Genomic DNA, 17,754 nt, shown 5'->3' on the forward strand with positions numbered 1-17,754 from the left:
AGATACACGAACCCATTTCCCCTGGGACCTTTCCACCAGTTCCTCTAACCCCGCAAATCTACCCTCCACAACTAAATCCCTAAATCTCTCCACTCCCTCCCATTTCTGGACTCTGCAGGTCGAGTCAAACCCCACTGGCATAAATCTGTGTTTCCCACATATCAGCGCACAAAATGACATTGCCTCTATGTTAAAATATTGCCTAAACTGGTTCCAAACTCTTAATGAGACTTCCACCATCAGGCTCGCAGAGTACCTGGCCAGTGAGAATGGAAGAGCAGCCATCACCAATGCCCTCAAACCCGACCTGTACAGGAAGATGCATCCATCAGCCCCACACCAACTCTTCCTCCAAGATCCTTTTCTCAACCTTCTCGACATTTGCAGCCCAGTAGTTCATCAAATTCGGCAACACCAACCTCGCCGCGCCCCCTCTCACTGATAGCAGCAGTGCACACCACCTCTTCAAATCTCCCTTCATCCCCATTATCAAGCTGGCCAAATTCAATGTGTGCAACAATGCCCAGTCATGAGCCACCTGAAATCCAACCTAGCCAGCCAAAATTGCAACTTCTCCAGGCCTCCTCACTGGCCCCGAGGGCTCACCAGAAACACTGCACTTTTCCTCACATTACGTTTACACCCTGAAAAGAAGCCAAACTTACTGAACACCTGCATAATCCTTCCCACGCTGGAGAGTAGGTCTATACATAAAACAGCAAGTTGTCTGCGTACAAGGACTCTCGGTGCTCCATATCTCCTCTCTCCATTGATTACTTCAGTGCGATAGCCAGCAGTTCACCAACGCAAAAAGCAACAGGGAAAGTGGACACCCCCTGCCTTGTTCCGCTATATAATCAAAAGTACCCGGAGCTTAATGCAGTAGTATGAACGATTGCGTGGGGCCTTATACACCAGTCTGATCCAAGAAATAAACATGGATCCAAACCCAAAATGTCCCAGCATCTCAGACATACTCTCATTCTTCCCGGTTGAACACTCTCTGCATCGATTGAGATTACCACCTCCAGCTCCGAACCGGACAGGAGCGACATCATCACATTCAATAGTCTCATTATATGAACCGAGAATTGTCGGTCCTTCACAAACCCAGTCTGATCCTCAACTGCTATCCTCAGCAGACATTCCTCCAAGCCTGTTGCCAGCATCTTGGCCAACAACTTTGCGTCGGCATTCAATAGAGAAATGGGTCGGTAAAACCCACACTCCTTTTGGATCCTTATCCTTTTTCAGGATTAGAGACATAGAAGCCAGCGCCAATGTGGTCAGCAACTCTCCCCAGGATAACAAATCATCAAACATTGACAACAGATGAGGCCCTGGCTCCGTTGCAACTTTTTGTTTACAGAATTCCACTGGTGGGAATCCATCCAGGCCCGGAACCTTCCTAGACTGCATAGAGCAGATGCACCTCAATTTCCTCCAACCCCAGCGGAGCCTCCAGCCCCTGCGCTTTCTCCTCCTCCACCACCAGGAAGTCTAACCCATCTCAGAACCGTTTCATGTCAGAGTCCCCCTCTCAGAAACCACTCCACCCCCCAGGTTTGTACTATCTCCCTCTAGGCAGCCTGCCATCTCAAACTGGTGAGCCAGCAACCTACTGGCCTTCTCCCCACATTCACAGAATGCCCCTCGTACCCGACGCAACTGGCCAAACACTTTCCTCATCGATACCAATTCAAACTCCATCTGAAGCTCCTTCCTCTCCTTCAACAATTCCTCCTTTGGGGTAGCCGAGTACTGCTGGCCCACCGCCAGAATAGCCTCCAACAACACTGTCCCCCCTTTTCCCTGTGTGCCTTAATCGATATCAGCTCCCCTTAATCACCGCTTTTAATGCTTCCCAGAACGTGGAAGGAGAGACCTCCTCAACTTCACGTACGTTCCTATGACCGCAGCTATCCACTCACACGCCCCCTTATCCGGCAACAATGCCACATCCAACTTCCACAGAGATCGCTGGGCTCAATCGCTCTTCAAACACAAATCCACATAATGCAGAGCGTGTTCAGATATGACAATTGCCGAATATTTCGACCCTACCACTCTAGGGAGCAATACCTTAACCACTATGGAAAAGTCAATGTGGGAGTAAACCCTGTGCAAGTGAGAAAAGGGAGAACTCCATGGATCAAACCCCCCCCCCCCCATCTTTTCCATGATCTCAAGCAACTCCTTTGCCACCCCGAATATCTTAAGGGATTTAGGACGCGACCTATTCAATCTGGGGTCAAGCACACAATTAATCAGCCGATGTGAATCCAAATCCGGGACCGCCGTCAGCACCCACTCAAGAAACTCTGTATCCTCCCTATTGGGTGCGTTCACATTCACCAAAACCCGAGGGGCCCCTTCCAACCTTCCACTCACCGTCACGTATCTACCACTCGGATCTCCCTCTATATTACCCACTGAAAAGGCCATCCTCTTATTAATAAGCACGGAGTCTCCCCTCGTCTTCGCGTCAAATGCAGAATGGAACACTTGTCCCATTCACCCTTTCCTCAACTTTGTTTGATCCCTAATCCTCAGGCGAGTCTCTTATTAGAAAACCACATCCACCTACAAGCTCTTTAAATGGGCGAACACCCCAGATCTTTTAATCGGCCCATTGAATCCCCTCACGTTCCAAATGACCAGTCTGGTTGGCGGCCTCACCCCACGCGCCCCCTCCCAGACATATCCTAGGCTTAAGGGAAGCTCACAGGGCTCTCCCTTGCCCAGATTTCAAGATGGCTACCGCCACCTCCCTCCATCGCACAGTTCAACAAAGAGACCTAAATTGTCAGCAGCCCACCCTCCCAATTCCACCTGCACCCCATCAAACATCCTTCCTCCCCCCACCAACCCCAAAGAAAACCCAACCATCCTGGGTTGTTATCTCAACCCACAAAAGAAAACCCAGCCATGACATTCTCCCCCACTCCACTTCTCGTTAACCAGCATCTTTGCTAGCAGGGGAGAACTGACCTGGGGAGAAATGCAAGTTATATTTACAAAAAGTTCCACGCCCCAACCCCCCCTACTTGAATCCACTCTTTTTGTACTCCAAATCCGTCCTTCCCACCTCCCTCCCAATCCTAACAATTGCTTTATTTTAATAAACATTTTATTGAGGTATTTATGGTTTTATAACAACAACAGAAGAAACAGTGTACATACAAGTATAAACATAGTGCAAAAGCCTTTTTCCTCCCTCACAGGTCCCACCTTTTCTAACATCCTACTCTAAACTAAACTAAACCCCAACCCAACCCCCCTTTCTGCTGATGGTTAATTTTCCCCAAAGAAGTCGACGAACGGCTGCCACCTCCGGACGAACCCTAACATTGACCCTCCCCAGGCGAACTTGATTTTCTCCAGACAGAGAAAGCTAGCCATGTCAGTTAGCCAGGTCTCTGACTTCGGGGGCTTTGAGTCCCTACAAGCTAATAATATCCTACCAGAAAGGCAAAGGCCAGAACGTCTGCCTCTTTCTCCTCCTGGATTCCCGGGTCTTCCAACACTCCGAAAATCGCCACCTCTGGACTCAGTGCCACCCTTGTTTTCAACACCTTGGACATGACATGGGCAAACCCCTGCCAGAATCCCCTTAGCTTCAGGCATGCCCAGAACATATGGACATAGTTCGCTGGTCCTCCCGTACACCTTGCGCACCTATTTTCTACTCCAAAGAACCTGCTCATCCTGGCCACTGTCATGTGAGCCCGGTGAACGGCTTTAAACTGTATCAGGCCGAGCCTGTCACATGTTGCGGACGCGTTGACTCTACTCAATGCGTCCGCCCAGAGACCATCCTCTATCTCTCCTCCTAACTCCTCTTCCCATTTGTGTTTCAGCTCCTCAGTCTGCATTTCCTCTGACCCCATGAGTTCCTTGTTAATGTCAGAAACCTTCCCTTCCCCCACCCACATTCTGGAAACTACCCTGTCCTGTATCCCCCTTGGTGGTAGGAGCGGGAAGGTTGAGACCTATCTGCGTAGGAGGTCCTGCGCCTGCAGGTACCTAAACTCATTCCCTCCTGTCAATTCAAATTTCTCCTCCAACTCCCTCAGGCTGGGAAAGCTCCCCTCTATAAACATATCTCCCATCCTCTCGATCCCTGCTCTCTGCCATCTCCGGAGCCCTCCACCTAGCCTCCCCGGGGTAAACCGGTGATTATTGCAGATTGGAGACCAAACCGATGCTCCCTCTGCTCCCACGTTTCCTACATTGTCCCCAGACTCTCAGGGCCGGCACCACCATGGGGCTGGTGGAGTACCGTGCCGGCAGAGGCGCTGTTACCCAATGCCCCCAAACTAGTGCCCTTGCATGATGCCGCCTCTACTCGCTCCCACATCGACCCCCCCCCCCCCCTCCCCCCGCCCCCACCACCACCACCACCCACTTCCTAATCAAGGCTATATTCGCCGCCCAATAATAATTACTAAAGTTCGGCAGAGCCAGCCCGCCCTCCCTCTGGCTGCCCTCCAGCATCCCCTTTTTTACTCGCAGGGTCTTACCCACCCATACATAGCCAGAGATCACCTTATTGACCCATTTAAAGAAGGACCGTGGAATAAAGATGGGGAGACACTGAAACACAAACAGGAATCTCAGGAGGACCATCATTTTCACTGTCTATATCCTCCCAGCCAGTGACAACGGGAGCACGTCCCACCTTCGGAAATCTTCCTTCATTTGGTCTACCAGATGGGCCAGATTTAACTTGTGTAGCCGTTCCACCTGGATGCCTAGGAACCGAAAGCTCCCCCAATCGCCTTTCCTGCCCCCTTGCCTGGATCGCGAACATCTCACTTTTCCCCATGTTCAATTTATAACCCGAAAACCGGCCAAATTCCCCCAGAATTCTCATAATTTCTTCTATCCCTTCTAGTGGGTCCGAAACATATAGGAGCAGGTCGTCTGCGTATAGCGAGACTCTGTGTTCCCCCCCGGACCAGCCCCTTGAGGCTCTCAACGCAATTGCCAGCGGCTCTATGGCCAGCACAAACAGCAGTGGGGAGAGGGGGCATCCCCGCCTCGTCCCCGGTGCAGCCTAAAATAGCCCGATGTCAACCTGTTCGTCCGTACACTCGTCACGGGAGCCAGATACAGCAGTCTGACCCAGTCATTGAAGCCCCGTTCAAATCCAAACCGCCCCAGTACCTCCCATAGATAATCCCATTCCACCTGATCAAATGCCTTCTCTGCGACCATTGCGACCACTACCTCCGCGTCCCTGCCCGCTGGGGGCATCATGATCACATCCAGCAACCTTCTTACATTGGCCGCCAACTGCCTACCCTTATCTAATCCCGTCTGGTCCTCCCCAAACACGTCCAGAACGCAGTCTTCAATTCTAGAGGACAAGATTTTGGCCAACAGTTTGGCATCTACATTTAGTAGGTTGATCGGTCTGTAGGATCCGCATAGCTCCGGGTCCTTATCCCACTTCAGGATCAATGAGATTGTGACCTGTGACATCATCGGGAGAAGCACCCCTCTCTCCCTTGCCTCATTAAATGTCATCAGCAGCGACCCCAGTATCCCAGACATCTTTTTATAAAACTCCACTGGGTACCCATCCGGTCCCGGGGCTTTACCTGACTGCATGGCCTTCAGCCCTTCTGCTATTTCTTCCAACCCAATCAGGGCCCCCAGCCCTTCTACCAACCCTTCGACCACCTTTGGGAACCTCAGCCCCCCTAAGAATTTCCTCATCCCTCTGGCCCAGCTGGGTGTTCCGACTCATACAGCCTGCTGTAAAACTCCTTAAATGCCTTATTAACCCCTGCTGAATCTCTGACCAGGTTCCCATCCCTGTCTCTTACTTTCCCAATCTCCCTGGCTGCCTCCCTCTTTTTAAGCTGCTGCGCAAGCATTCTGCTGGCCTTCTCTCCATATTCATAAAACGCCCCCATCGCCTTCCTCAGCTGCTCCACCGCCTTCCCTGTAGTTAACAAGCCAAACTCCGCCTGTAGCCTCCATCGTTCCCTTAAAAGCCCTGCCTCTGGGGTCTCCGCAAACCTCCTGTCGACCTGTAGTATTTCCCTCATCAGTCGGTCTGCTCTGCTCTGTCTGCCTTCTCACTGTGGGTCCGTATCGAGATCAGCGCCTCCCAGACCATTGCAGCCGAGACTTGCCCTGTGTTATTAACTTCCAGATAGTTCTGGATACATTTCCCCACCCGCCCACACACTTCCTCATCTGCTAAAAGTCCAACATCAAGTCTCCAGTGCGGGCGTTGGCCACCTTCCTTGCTCACCTGTAGGTCAACCCAGTGCGGGGCATAATCCAAGATCGTGATCGCTGAATACTCAGTGTCCACTACCCCCGTCAGTAAAGCCCTGTTCAGGATAAAAAAGTCAATCCGGGAGTACACTTTATGCAGGTGAGAGTAGAAGAACTCCTTCACTCACGGCCGCCCACATCTCCATGGGTACACCCCCCCCATCTGCTCCATAAACCTCTTTAGCTCCTTTGTCATTGCTGGCACCCTGCCTGTCCTTGAGCGCGGCCGGTCTAGCCCTGGGTCAATGACTGTGTTGAACTCCCCCCCCCCCCCCCCGCCCCCCATGACCAACATATGTGAATCCAGGTCCTGGATCTTCCCCAACATTCTCCTTATGAACTTCACATCATCCCAATTTGGCACATACACATTCACGAGCACCAACAGCAGCCCATCCAGCTTCCCACTAACCATGTGACTTCCTCCCACATCCGCAACTATTCTTTCCGCCTCGAATGACACTCGCTTGTTAATCAGGATCGCGACCTCTCTGGTCTTAAGAGTCCAGCCCCGAGTGGAAAACCTGTCCGACCCATCCCTTCCTTAATCTGATCTGGTCAGTTACTCCAAGGTGCGTCTCCTGTAACATTGCCACGTCCGCCTTCAGTCCCCACAAATGCACGAACGCGCGTGCCCTCTTAACCGGCCCATTTAGCCCCCTTGCGTTCCATGTGATCAGCCTGGTTGGGGGGCTTCTCGCCCCCTCCCCCCTCCTCCCCCGATCAGCCATCACATTTCTTGGGCCAGTCTCCAGCCCGCGCCCCATGCATCCGCAGGCCCGCCCCCAGGAAGCCCCCGTCCCGGACCTCCCTTTTGTCGCCCAGCAAAAGTCCCCCCCCCCCCAGTAACAGCACTATGTACACCACCCGCTTCAACAAGCATAACATTTGCTCATCCCCCACTGTGCTTCTGTGAGCTAGCCCGCCCAGCACTTGGTGGCCCCCGCTCATAACGCCAGACATTTTCCCACCTATTGTTCCCTCCCCCCGCTCTGACACACATATGCAAAAGAGAGCAATCCCAATCCAATTGCCCGAAAGAAACACAAAGAAAATCAAAAAGATCCAACATCTAAAATTCACACTTCCACCCCCCATCAGTGCAAATGCAAACTTTAACTCAGACCGCTTTACAGCAGGCCCCCAATCAATACAGAAGGCATTACAAATAACGTCCAAAAACAAAAACCTTTTTAACATGAATGCTGCAGCACAGTTCGAACACCTCAGTCCGCTACCAGCCCTTTCCTTCTAGTGAAGTCCATCGCTTCCTCGGGCGACTCAAAAAGTAGAAATGTTGTTCCTCATACGTGAACCAAAGACGGGCCGGATACAACAGTCCAAACTCAACCTTGTTCTTAAAAAGGGTAGACTTTATTTGGTTGAACCCTGCTCTTCTCCGCGCTCAGATCCTGGTATATGCGCAGGATGCTGTTCTCCCATTTTCAGCTCCGTGTCTGCCAGGCCCACCATAAAATACACTTCTTGTCCAGGTACCTGTGGAACCTCGCCACCATTGCCCTCGGGGGGTCCCCCACACACGGCTCCCTCGCGAGCGCTCTGTGAGCCCTGTCCACCTCCAAGGGTCAAGAGAACTTCCCATCCCCCAGTAACCTCTCGACCATGCCCGCTATGTATGTCCCTGCGTCCGATCCTTCAGATCCCTCTGGGAGACAAACGGTTCTCAAGTTCAGCCGGCGGGACCTATTTTCTAGATCCTCCACCTTTTCCTGGAGCCTTTTCTGCTGGTCTCTCAGCATTCCCACCTCCACCTCCATTGCTGTTTGGTGTTCCTCCTGCTCAGTCAGTGCCTTCTCCACTTTCTGGATCGCCCGATCTTGAGCATCCAGTCTAAGTTCCAGCCGCGCAATCGATTCCTTAATCGGATCCAGGCATTCCTGTTTCTGCTTGGCGAAGCCCTCCTGTATGAACTGCATCAGCCGCTCCGTCGACCGTAGCGTCGCCATGCCATGACTCCGGTCGTCCGCCATGCTTTCTCCCACTGCAGCCTCAGCCCAAGCCTTCTCTTTGTTAGCCTATTTCTTCCTTTGAGAGCACTCCTGGTCCGCCTCTCCATGCACTGATGTAGGATTCCTCTTCACAATTGCATCCACCATCAATTTTCCGAATCAAATCCGACAAAAAATCGGGGAAAAAGGTCCAAAGGCCCGGCCCGAGCGGGAGCCACCAAATGTGCGACCTCCTCCTTCATAGTCACTAGCGGAAGTCCTCCCTAACAATTGCTTTAACGCATCCAAAAATCCACACCCCCAACACAGGGCAACAGATATTACAAAACGATACAAAACCATAACATGAAAATCCAATGATAACAGAACCAAACACACTACCAAAACTCAGCCATGCAGGCCAAATGTCCCCGAGACCATGTTCCTTGATAAAATTGATCACCTCCTGCAGTGTGTCAAAATAATGGCTGCTATCTCCGTGTGTGATCCAGAGGTGAGCCGGGTACATCATTCCAAACCTCACCTTGCTCCTAAAAAGAGCAGTCTTGACTTTATTAAACCTGGCCATCATTTTTGTCAATTCCCGTACCAGCCTCCCCGAACAGGCGACGGAATGTGGTGACTAGGGGCTTTTCACAGTAACTTTGTTGAAGCCTACTTGTGACAATAAGCGATTTTCATTTCATTTTCATTTCAAGCCCTGGTAGATTCTGACGGTGTGGCCTTTCCAACTGCACTCTCATGTCTCCCCAGCCCACCTCAGGATCTATTCTTTGTCCAAGTACCTGTGTAATGGGACAATGATCACCCGTGCCGGCTCCCAGGTTCTGAGCTTCCTCCTCAGTGACTGATGGGCTTGTAAAGACCCCCTCCCTCACCAAATGCTCAAACTTCTTTGCTACAAATTTTGTGGCGTTCGCTCCTTCTATGCCCTTGGACAGCCTAACGCTCCTCAACTTTTGCCGACTGGAGCGGTTCTCCAGGTCATCAATCTTGACCTTCATCAATTTTTGCCCCTCCAACATCATTATCACCTCGGCCATCAAGGAGGCAATCCGATTCTCATGGTCAGAGACCGTCTCCTCCACAAACAAAGAACAAAGAAAAGTACAGCACAGGAACAGGCCCTTCGGCCCTCCAAGCCTGCGCCGACCATGCTGCCCGTCTAAACTAAACTCTTCTACACTTCCGGGGTCCGTATCCCTCTATTTCCATCCTATTCATATATTTGTCAAGATGCCCCTTAAACACCATTATCGTCCCTGCTTCTACCACCTCCTCTGGCAGCGAGTTCCAGGCACCCAGTACCCTCTGTGTAGAAAACTTGCCTCGTACATCTCCTCTAAACCTTGCCCCTCGCAACTTAAACCTATGCCTCCTAGTAATTGACCCCTCTACCCTGGGGAAAAGCCTCTGACTATCCACTCTGTCTATGCCCCTCATAATTTTGTAGACCTCTGTCAGGTCGCCCCTCAACCTCCGTCGTTCCAGTGAGAACAAACCAAGTTTATTCAACCTCTCTTCATAGCTAATGCCCTCCATACCAGGCAACATCCTGGTAAATCTCTTCTGCACCCTCTCTAAAGCCTCCACATCCTTCTGGTAGTGTGGCGACCAGAATTGAACACTATACTCCAAGTGTGGCCTAACTAAAAGGTTCTATACAGCTGCAACATGACTTGCCAATTCTTATACGCAACGTCCCGGCCATTAAAGGCAATCATGCCGTATGCCTTCTTGACTACCTTCTCCACCTGTGTTGCCCCCTTCAGTGACCTGTGGACCTGTACACCTACATCTCTCTGACTGTCAATACTACACCTAGATCTCTCAAATTGTCAATACTTTTGGATTGGCGAGTTCTGCAACTTCAACCATTGTTCCACCTTTTCCTGTGCTGCCCAAGACCCCGTGACCACCTGCCTTTGCTTCTCAAAATTCTGTCGACAGGAACACCACCAGCTTCAGTCGACTATTGAGCGGGCAACAATGCCACAGGTGCCTACGGCATGTTTTCTCCTTCTGCGCTACGCCTGTCCTCCGAGTCCGAAGAGTGCCCTTTACTCGACATTTGATAACTTTTCGACATCCCATACCGGAGGAGGAATCCTAGTTCCTCCACTGTACCACTTTTCTACCTGCACAGCACCCGCAAAATGGGCAGGAAGGTCCAAAAAAAAGTCTTCAGGCAGGAGCCACCTTATGTGCGACCTCTCACTTCATGGCCGCTACCGCAAGTTCAACATCCTTAAATGTGGAACCCAAAACCGGACAGAAATTCCAGCTGGGCCTAACCTGTGATTTATAAGGTTTAGCATAATTTAATTTATATCCCTGATTATAAAGCCAAGAATTTTTTTTTTTTTTTTTAAACAAAGCACTCTCAACTTGTCCGACCACCTTCAACAATTAGGTTTGCACATCCCTTGGTGTCTTGTTTCAACAGTCTCTGTAAATAGTGTAGAATATTAATACTGCTTGATGTTTCTGGTTTACGATCCCATGACGGCAACAGGTTTTATTTAGAGAAAATGAAAGAAAAAGAAATAGTGGGAAAGAGGTCAGTGAAGAGAGGAACCATACAAATTTGCATTATGATGTCTTTGCCAGTTTGGCGCAATCTAAACTAATCCTGTAATTTAGTTCCTTCGTCAAAAGCCTGCATCTCTCACGACATCAAATGTTTACCACTTTCACGTTTAAAAGATGCATAATTAAAAATGAACAATTCCCCTGGCAAAGCATTTTATGATCCAACAGCTATTTGTATGAAGATTTTTTTCCTGATCTCTGCTCACCGAGTGACAATTTTAAATTGCTTGCCATTGATTCCCAAACCAGTGTAATTATTAACCTTATGGAAAAAGTTTAACAATTATGTAAGGTCTTTAAGTCTCCTAATAGCCATCTTCAGTAAAGGCACTCCCAAAATCTCAATTTTCTCCTCAATTAGAACATAGAACATAGAACAATACAGCGCAGTACAGGCCCTTCGGCCCACGATGTTGCACCGAAACAAAAGTCATCTAACCTACACTATGCCATTATCATCCATATGTTTATCCAATAAACTTTTAAATGCCCTCAATGTTGGCGAGTTCACTACTGTAGCAGGTAGGGCATTCCACGGCCTCACTACTCTTTGCGTAAAGAACCTACCTCTGACCTCTGTCCTATATCTATTACCCCTCAGTTTAAAGTTATGTCCCCTCGTGCCAGCCATATCCATCCGCGGGAGAAGGCTCTCACTGTCCACCCTATCCAACCCCCTGATCATTTTGTATGCCTCTATAAAGTCTCCTCTTAACCTTCTTCTCTCCAACGAAAACAACCTCAAGTCCGTCAGCCTTTCCTCATAAGATTTTCCCTCCATACCAGGCAACATCCTGGTAAATCTCCTCTGCACCCGCTCCAAAGCCTCCACGTCCTTCCTATAATGCGGTGACCAGAACTGTACGCAATACTCCAAATGCGGCCGGACCAGAGTTCTGTACAGCTGCAACATGACCTCCCGACTCCGGAACTCAATCCCTCTACCAATAAAGGCCAACACTCCATAGGCCTTCTTCACAACCCTATCAACCTGGGTGGCAACTTTCAGGGATCTATGTACATGGACACCTAGATCCCTCTGCTCAGCCACACTTTCAAGAACTTTACCATTAGCCAAATATTCCGCATTCCTGTTATTCCTTCCAAAGTGAATCACCTCACACTTCTCTACATTAAACTCCATTTGCCACCTCTCAGCCCAGCTCTGCAGCTTATCTATATCCCTCTGTAACCTGCTACATCCTTCCACACTATCGACAACACCACCGACTTTAGTATCGTCTGCAAATTTACTCACCCACCCTTCTGCGCCTTCCTCTAGGTCATTGATAAAAATGACAAACAGCAACGGCCCCAGAACAGATCCTTGTGGTACTCCACTTGTGACTGTACTCCATTCTGAACATTTCCCATCAACCACCACCACCACCAATTGTTTGGTAGTCCAGAACTTCGTATTGCTGAACAAAAGACATGTCAAACCTTTTCATCTTGCACTGATCAGGACATTTCCAAGAATACTAAATGCAATGTGAACAACAATTTATACTTCATAAGAAGAGTGCTGATTGGTTGGCAAGTAGATTCTGATTGGTCGAGGCGTTGCCATGGAGAATGCACCATATATACATCTCTGGTATTTAATCTTGGCAATCTAAATGCAAGGACAAGTGATCAAAAATAATGCTAAGTCATAGTGCAAAATTGGATTGGGCAGCGTGGAGAGATTAAAGAAACAACAAAGCAGATAAAACATGTTGATTGAACTATGCATAATAGCAAGGGAAAATATTTCTGCTCCAGAGTATTGACTGAAATGGTGCTTTCAGTGTTTCTATGGAATTGTTGTTTGATGGAATTGTTTATTTGATCAACTTGTGTATGTGGACCAAAGGGGCTGACGATAATTAACACAGATTAATCAGATAGCCGGGATGAACACTGATTGTACAGTACAAGAGAGAAAGAAAATTCGAGTGTGACAGGTATTAGAATTGAAAAAAAACTCCAAACTATTTAACAATTCCGTGAAATGTAACTTTTATCTGCGTAGACATTCTTTATACAGTTCATGATAGATGCAAATCAATTTATAACACATTAAATGAACAACTTCAAAGTCTCAGGCTGGTCATCCAATGATCACCCAAAATCTTCCACTTACTGACACAGACTACAAAGTATGAACCTCACATTAGGACAACATAAAATTCCATGCAAATATGCCATTTTCCAGTTAGCTGACTTTTAAAAGAGGAAATAAACAAACCTGAATATTTTTTAAACTGCAAACTCCCATGCACATGATTGGCCTCGGAATTGTAGTGGGTATTCTTTCGCTTGTAGTGAAACTAGGGATCTAAGAATTAATGCTACATAACCCAGATATATTGCATCAGCCTGATCACCACCGGCTTTTTGGGGCACACCTCTCTCAGTTGCACCGCAACTTAGATAGCATCCAAAGTCATCTTTCTGATATTATAAAAAATAATTACAGGAACAACCATCATCTGAAAGACTTTTTAGTCATTTATTTACCAGAACATTCACTTTAGTTGCAATATTCATTTAGATTGGTTGGCTCGTTTCCTTTAATACTACTTGCTGCAATACCTAATTCTGGTCAGCCAGGATTAAGATCATTACTGTCGTTTAAGACAGACGAGACCACTATAAAAGTGATCTTATAAAAAACGGCAATCTAGATTGCTACTTAACTGGAAGGTGCAGAACTTCACAAACCTTATAACTAAGTCTGATCTAATTAATCTTTTTAGTAATGATTTAATATGGTTGGATTTGCAATAGTGTAAAATACTTACATTATTTGACTCCTTATTAAGATCTACAGGTAATTTGTGCTTAATATCGGATTCCTGTTTGACTTGTGATGTCTTTGCATGCTTGAATACAAGGAAAAAATAAAATACATTTACATTCCAGAATTTCCACTTAATTAACATACCCCCAAATTTATCTTTTATGCAAACTGCGTTGTGAATCTAGGTACAATGGGTATAGTTTTAATAGTGGCTACATTTCTCTAAAAAAATGTTAGTTAGTAAAAATATGATCAGTTGCTAAACAAATTTAATGGACAAGGCATGCAATAGAAATTTTTCTTATGCACAAGGTAATTTGCATTTTTTGACTTAAAAAAATGACTAATTTATGTGGAATCTGTACATGTGGATAAAAATATGTCTGAAGTTTTATTACAAGTTGAGTAACGTTTTAAAATAATATTCTTAAAATCCCACATGTAGGCAAAACACTTACAAAAAATTGAAAAATCTAATCAACAATAGATTTTCCCATCCCAATCTTACCATGCCAAAGATCAAAACATTGGTATAGTAGAGGCACTGATCTTCAACACTGACTGGAAAAATCCGTAAGAAAGGCAGGACAAAGGAGCCGAGGGCTCAGGAGAGGTTAGTAAAGATTCCAGACCACATAATAGAACAGAGAGTATAGGAGGTGGTGTGACAAGTGTGAGAAGGGAGGTGATCAAAGGGAGGTGGTCAATACAACACTGAGGGTGTTGTACCTAAATGCGTGCAGTATACAGAACAAGATAAATGAGCTTGATGCGCACATTGAAATTGACCGGTACGATTTTGTGGGCAAAGGGATTAGGGCTGGGATCTGAATATCCAAGGATATGTGTCCTATTGAAGGACAGGCAGATGGACAGAGGGGGTGGGGTTGCCTTGGTAGTAAGGAATGAAGTTCAAACGATATAGGATTAGAAGACCTAGAATCTGTGTGGGTAGAGTTGAGGTATCACAAAGGTACAGGCCCCCTAGCAGTAGTCAGGATGTGGGGCAGAAAATAAATCAGGAGATAGAAAAGGCTATATAAAAAAGGCAATATTACAATAATGATGGGGGAGTTCAATATGCAGTTGGACTGGGAAAACCAGGTTGATAATGGGTTCCAAGAAAAGGAATTTGTGGAATGTCCAAGAGATATTATTTTGGAGCAGCTTGTGACAGAGATTTGGAAGGTTATTCGGGAGGCACAACAGAAATTCATCCGAAGGAGGCGGAATCATGCCAAGGGAAGGACGAGGCATCCATGGCTGATGAGGGAAGTCAAGGACAGCATAAAAGCAAAAGAAAAAGTAGACAAAGTGGCAAGGATTAGTGGGAAGCCAGAGGATTGTGAAGCCTTTAAAAAAAAAAGCAGAGGACAACTAAAAAAGCAATAAGTGGGAAGAAGATAAAATATGAGAGTAAGCTAGCTAGTAATATAAAAGAAAATAGGAAGGGATTTTTTTCAATATATAAAAGGTGAGAGAGAGGCAAAAATAGACATTGGACCACTGGAAATGAGGTTGGAGAAGTAATAATAGGAAACAAAGAAATGGCGGAGGAACTGAATAGTTACTTTGCATCAGTCTTCACGATGGAGATACCAGAGCTCCTGGAGAACCAGGGGGCAGAGGTGAGTGCAGTGACCATTACTAAGGAGACGGTTCTGGGGAAACGTAAAGGTCTGAAGGTGGATAAATCACCTGGACTGGATGGACTACACCCCAGGGTTCTAAAGTAGATAGCTGAGGAGATTGTGGAGGCATTGGTGTTGATCTTTCAGGAATCACGGGTGGCAGGAATCATAGAATCATTGAATTTACAGTGCAGAAGGAGGCCATTCAGCCCATCGAGTCTGCACCAGCTCTTGGAAAGAGCACCCTACCCAAGCCCACACCTCCACCCCATCCCAATAACCCAGTAACCCCACCCAACACTAAGGGCAATTTTGGACACTAAGGGGCAATTTATCATGGCCAATCCACCTAATCTGCACATCTTTGGAAGGAAACCGGCGCACCCGGAGGAAACCCACTCACACACTGGGAGAACGTGCAGACCCCGCACAGAGAGTGACCCAAGCCGAGAATCGAACTTGGGACCCTGGAGCTGTGAAGCAATTGTGCGAACCACTCTGCTACCGTGCTGCCCAAAGGTCCCAGAGGACTGGAAAGTGGCTAATGTAACACGCGTTTAAGAACGGAGGCAGAAGACGGGAAATTATAGGCCTGACTTTCGTCACTGGTAAGATTTTAGAGTCCATTATTAAAGATGAGATCGCGGAAGTGCGTGAAAAAATAGGGCTGAGCCTGCACGGCTTCGTCAAGGGGAGGTCATGTTTGATAAATCTGTTGGAATTCTTTAAGGAGGTAACAAGGAAGTTAGACAAAAGAGAACCAGTGGACGTGATTTATTTAGATTTCCAGAAGACTTTTGACAAGATGCCCCATAGCAGATTGTTAAATACGTTAAGAGCCCATAGTGTTAAGGGATGGATAGAGGATTGGCTGACTGGCAGAAGGCAGGGAGTGAGGTCTTTTCAGGATGGTAGCCGGTGACTAGTGGTGTACCTCAGGGGTCTGTGCTGGGGCCACAACATTTCACAATATACATTAATTATCTGGAAAAAGAAACTGAAGGCACTGTTGCAAAGTTTGCAGATGATACAAGGATATGTAAAGGGACAGGTGGTATTGATGAAGCTGGGGGAGCTGAAGGACTTGGATAGGCTAGGAGAGTGGGCAAAGAAGTGGCAGATGGAATACAATGTGGAAAAGTGTGAGGTTATGCACTTTGGAAGGATGAATGGAGGGATAGACTATTTTCTAAATGGGGAAATGCTCAGGAAATCAGAAGCACAAAGGGACTTAAGAGAATCTTGAACAAGGACTCTCAAGGTTAACGTGCAGGTTCAGTCAGCAGTTAGGAAAGCAAATGCAATGTTAGCATTCATGTCGAGAGGGCTAGAATATAAGAGCAGGCATGTACTTCGGAGACTGTATATGGCCCTGATCAGACCCCATTTGGAGTATGGTGAGCAGTTTTGGGCCCCATATCCAAGGAAGGATGTGCTGGCCTTGGAAAGGGTCCAGAGGAGGTTCACAAGAGAATGATTCTTGGAATGAAGAGCTTGTCGTATGAGGAATGGTTGAGGACTCTGGGTCTGCACGCTTAGATTTGATTTATTATTGTCACATGTATTAGTATACAGTGAAAAGTATTGTTTCTTGCATGCTGTACAAACAATGCATACCGTACATAGGGAAGGAAGGAGAGGCTGCAGAATATAATGTTACTGTTATAGCAAGGTGTAGGGAAAAGATCAACTTAATGCGAGATAGGTCCATTCAAAAGTCTGATGGCAGTAGGGAAGAAGCTGTTCTTGAGTCGGTTGGTACGTGACCTCAAACTTTGGTATCTTTTTCCTGACGGAAGAAGGTGGAAGAGAGAATGTCCGGGGTGCGTGGGGTCCTTAATTATGCTGGCTGCCTTTCCGAGGCAGCGGGAATTGTAGACAGAGTCGATGGATGGGAGGCTGGTTTGCGTGATGGATTGGGCTACATTCACAACCTTTTGTAATTTCCTGCGGTCTTGGGCAGAGTAGGATCCATACCAAGCTGTGATACAACCAGAAAGAATGCTCTCTATGGTGCATCTGTAAAAGTTGGTGAGAGTCATAGGTGACATGCCAAATTTCCTTCGTCTTCTGAGAAAGTAGAATCGTTGGTGAGTTTTCTTAACTAGTGTCGGCATGGGGGGACCAGGACAGGTTGTTGGTGATCTGGACACCGAAAAACTTGAAGCTCTCGACCCTTTCTACTTCGTTCCCATTGATGTAGACAGGGGCATGTTCTCCACCACGCTTCCTGAAGTCGATGACAATCTCCTTCATTTTGTTGACGTTGAAGGAGAGATTATTGTCGTCGCACCAGTTCACCAGATTCTCTATCTCATTCCTGTACTCAGTTTCGTCATTGTTTGAAATCCGACCCACTACTGTGGTGTCATCAGCAAATTTGAAAATCGAGTTGGAGGGGAATTTGGCCACACAATCATAGGTGTACAAGGGTATAGTCAGTGGCTGAGGACACAGCCTTGTGGGGCACCGGTGTTGAGGG

At 47.4% G+C, this 17,754-nt stretch overlaps 1 protein-coding gene across 5 annotated transcripts in view; it reads right to left on the reverse strand.

The window, feature by feature from the left end:
* Positions 1–17,754, reverse strand: part of nbn (nibrin) — a 93,207-nt gene that overhangs the window by 24,649 nt on the left and 50,804 nt on the right. For all 5 annotated transcript variants that reach the window (XM_072467980.1, XM_072467981.1, XM_072467979.1 and 2 more), the window contains one exon: positions 13,643–13,723. In XM_072467980.1, coding sequence (XP_072324081.1) covers positions 13,643–13,723 — 81 coding nt within the window. The remainder of the gene's footprint in view (positions 1–13,642; positions 13,724–17,754) is intronic.

Source organism: Scyliorhinus torazame, chromosome 11, assembly GCF_047496885.1.
Source record: "Scyliorhinus torazame isolate Kashiwa2021f chromosome 11, sScyTor2.1, whole genome shotgun sequence".
Taxonomy (NCBI): Eukaryota; Metazoa; Chordata; class Chondrichthyes; order Carcharhiniformes; family Scyliorhinidae; genus Scyliorhinus; species Scyliorhinus torazame.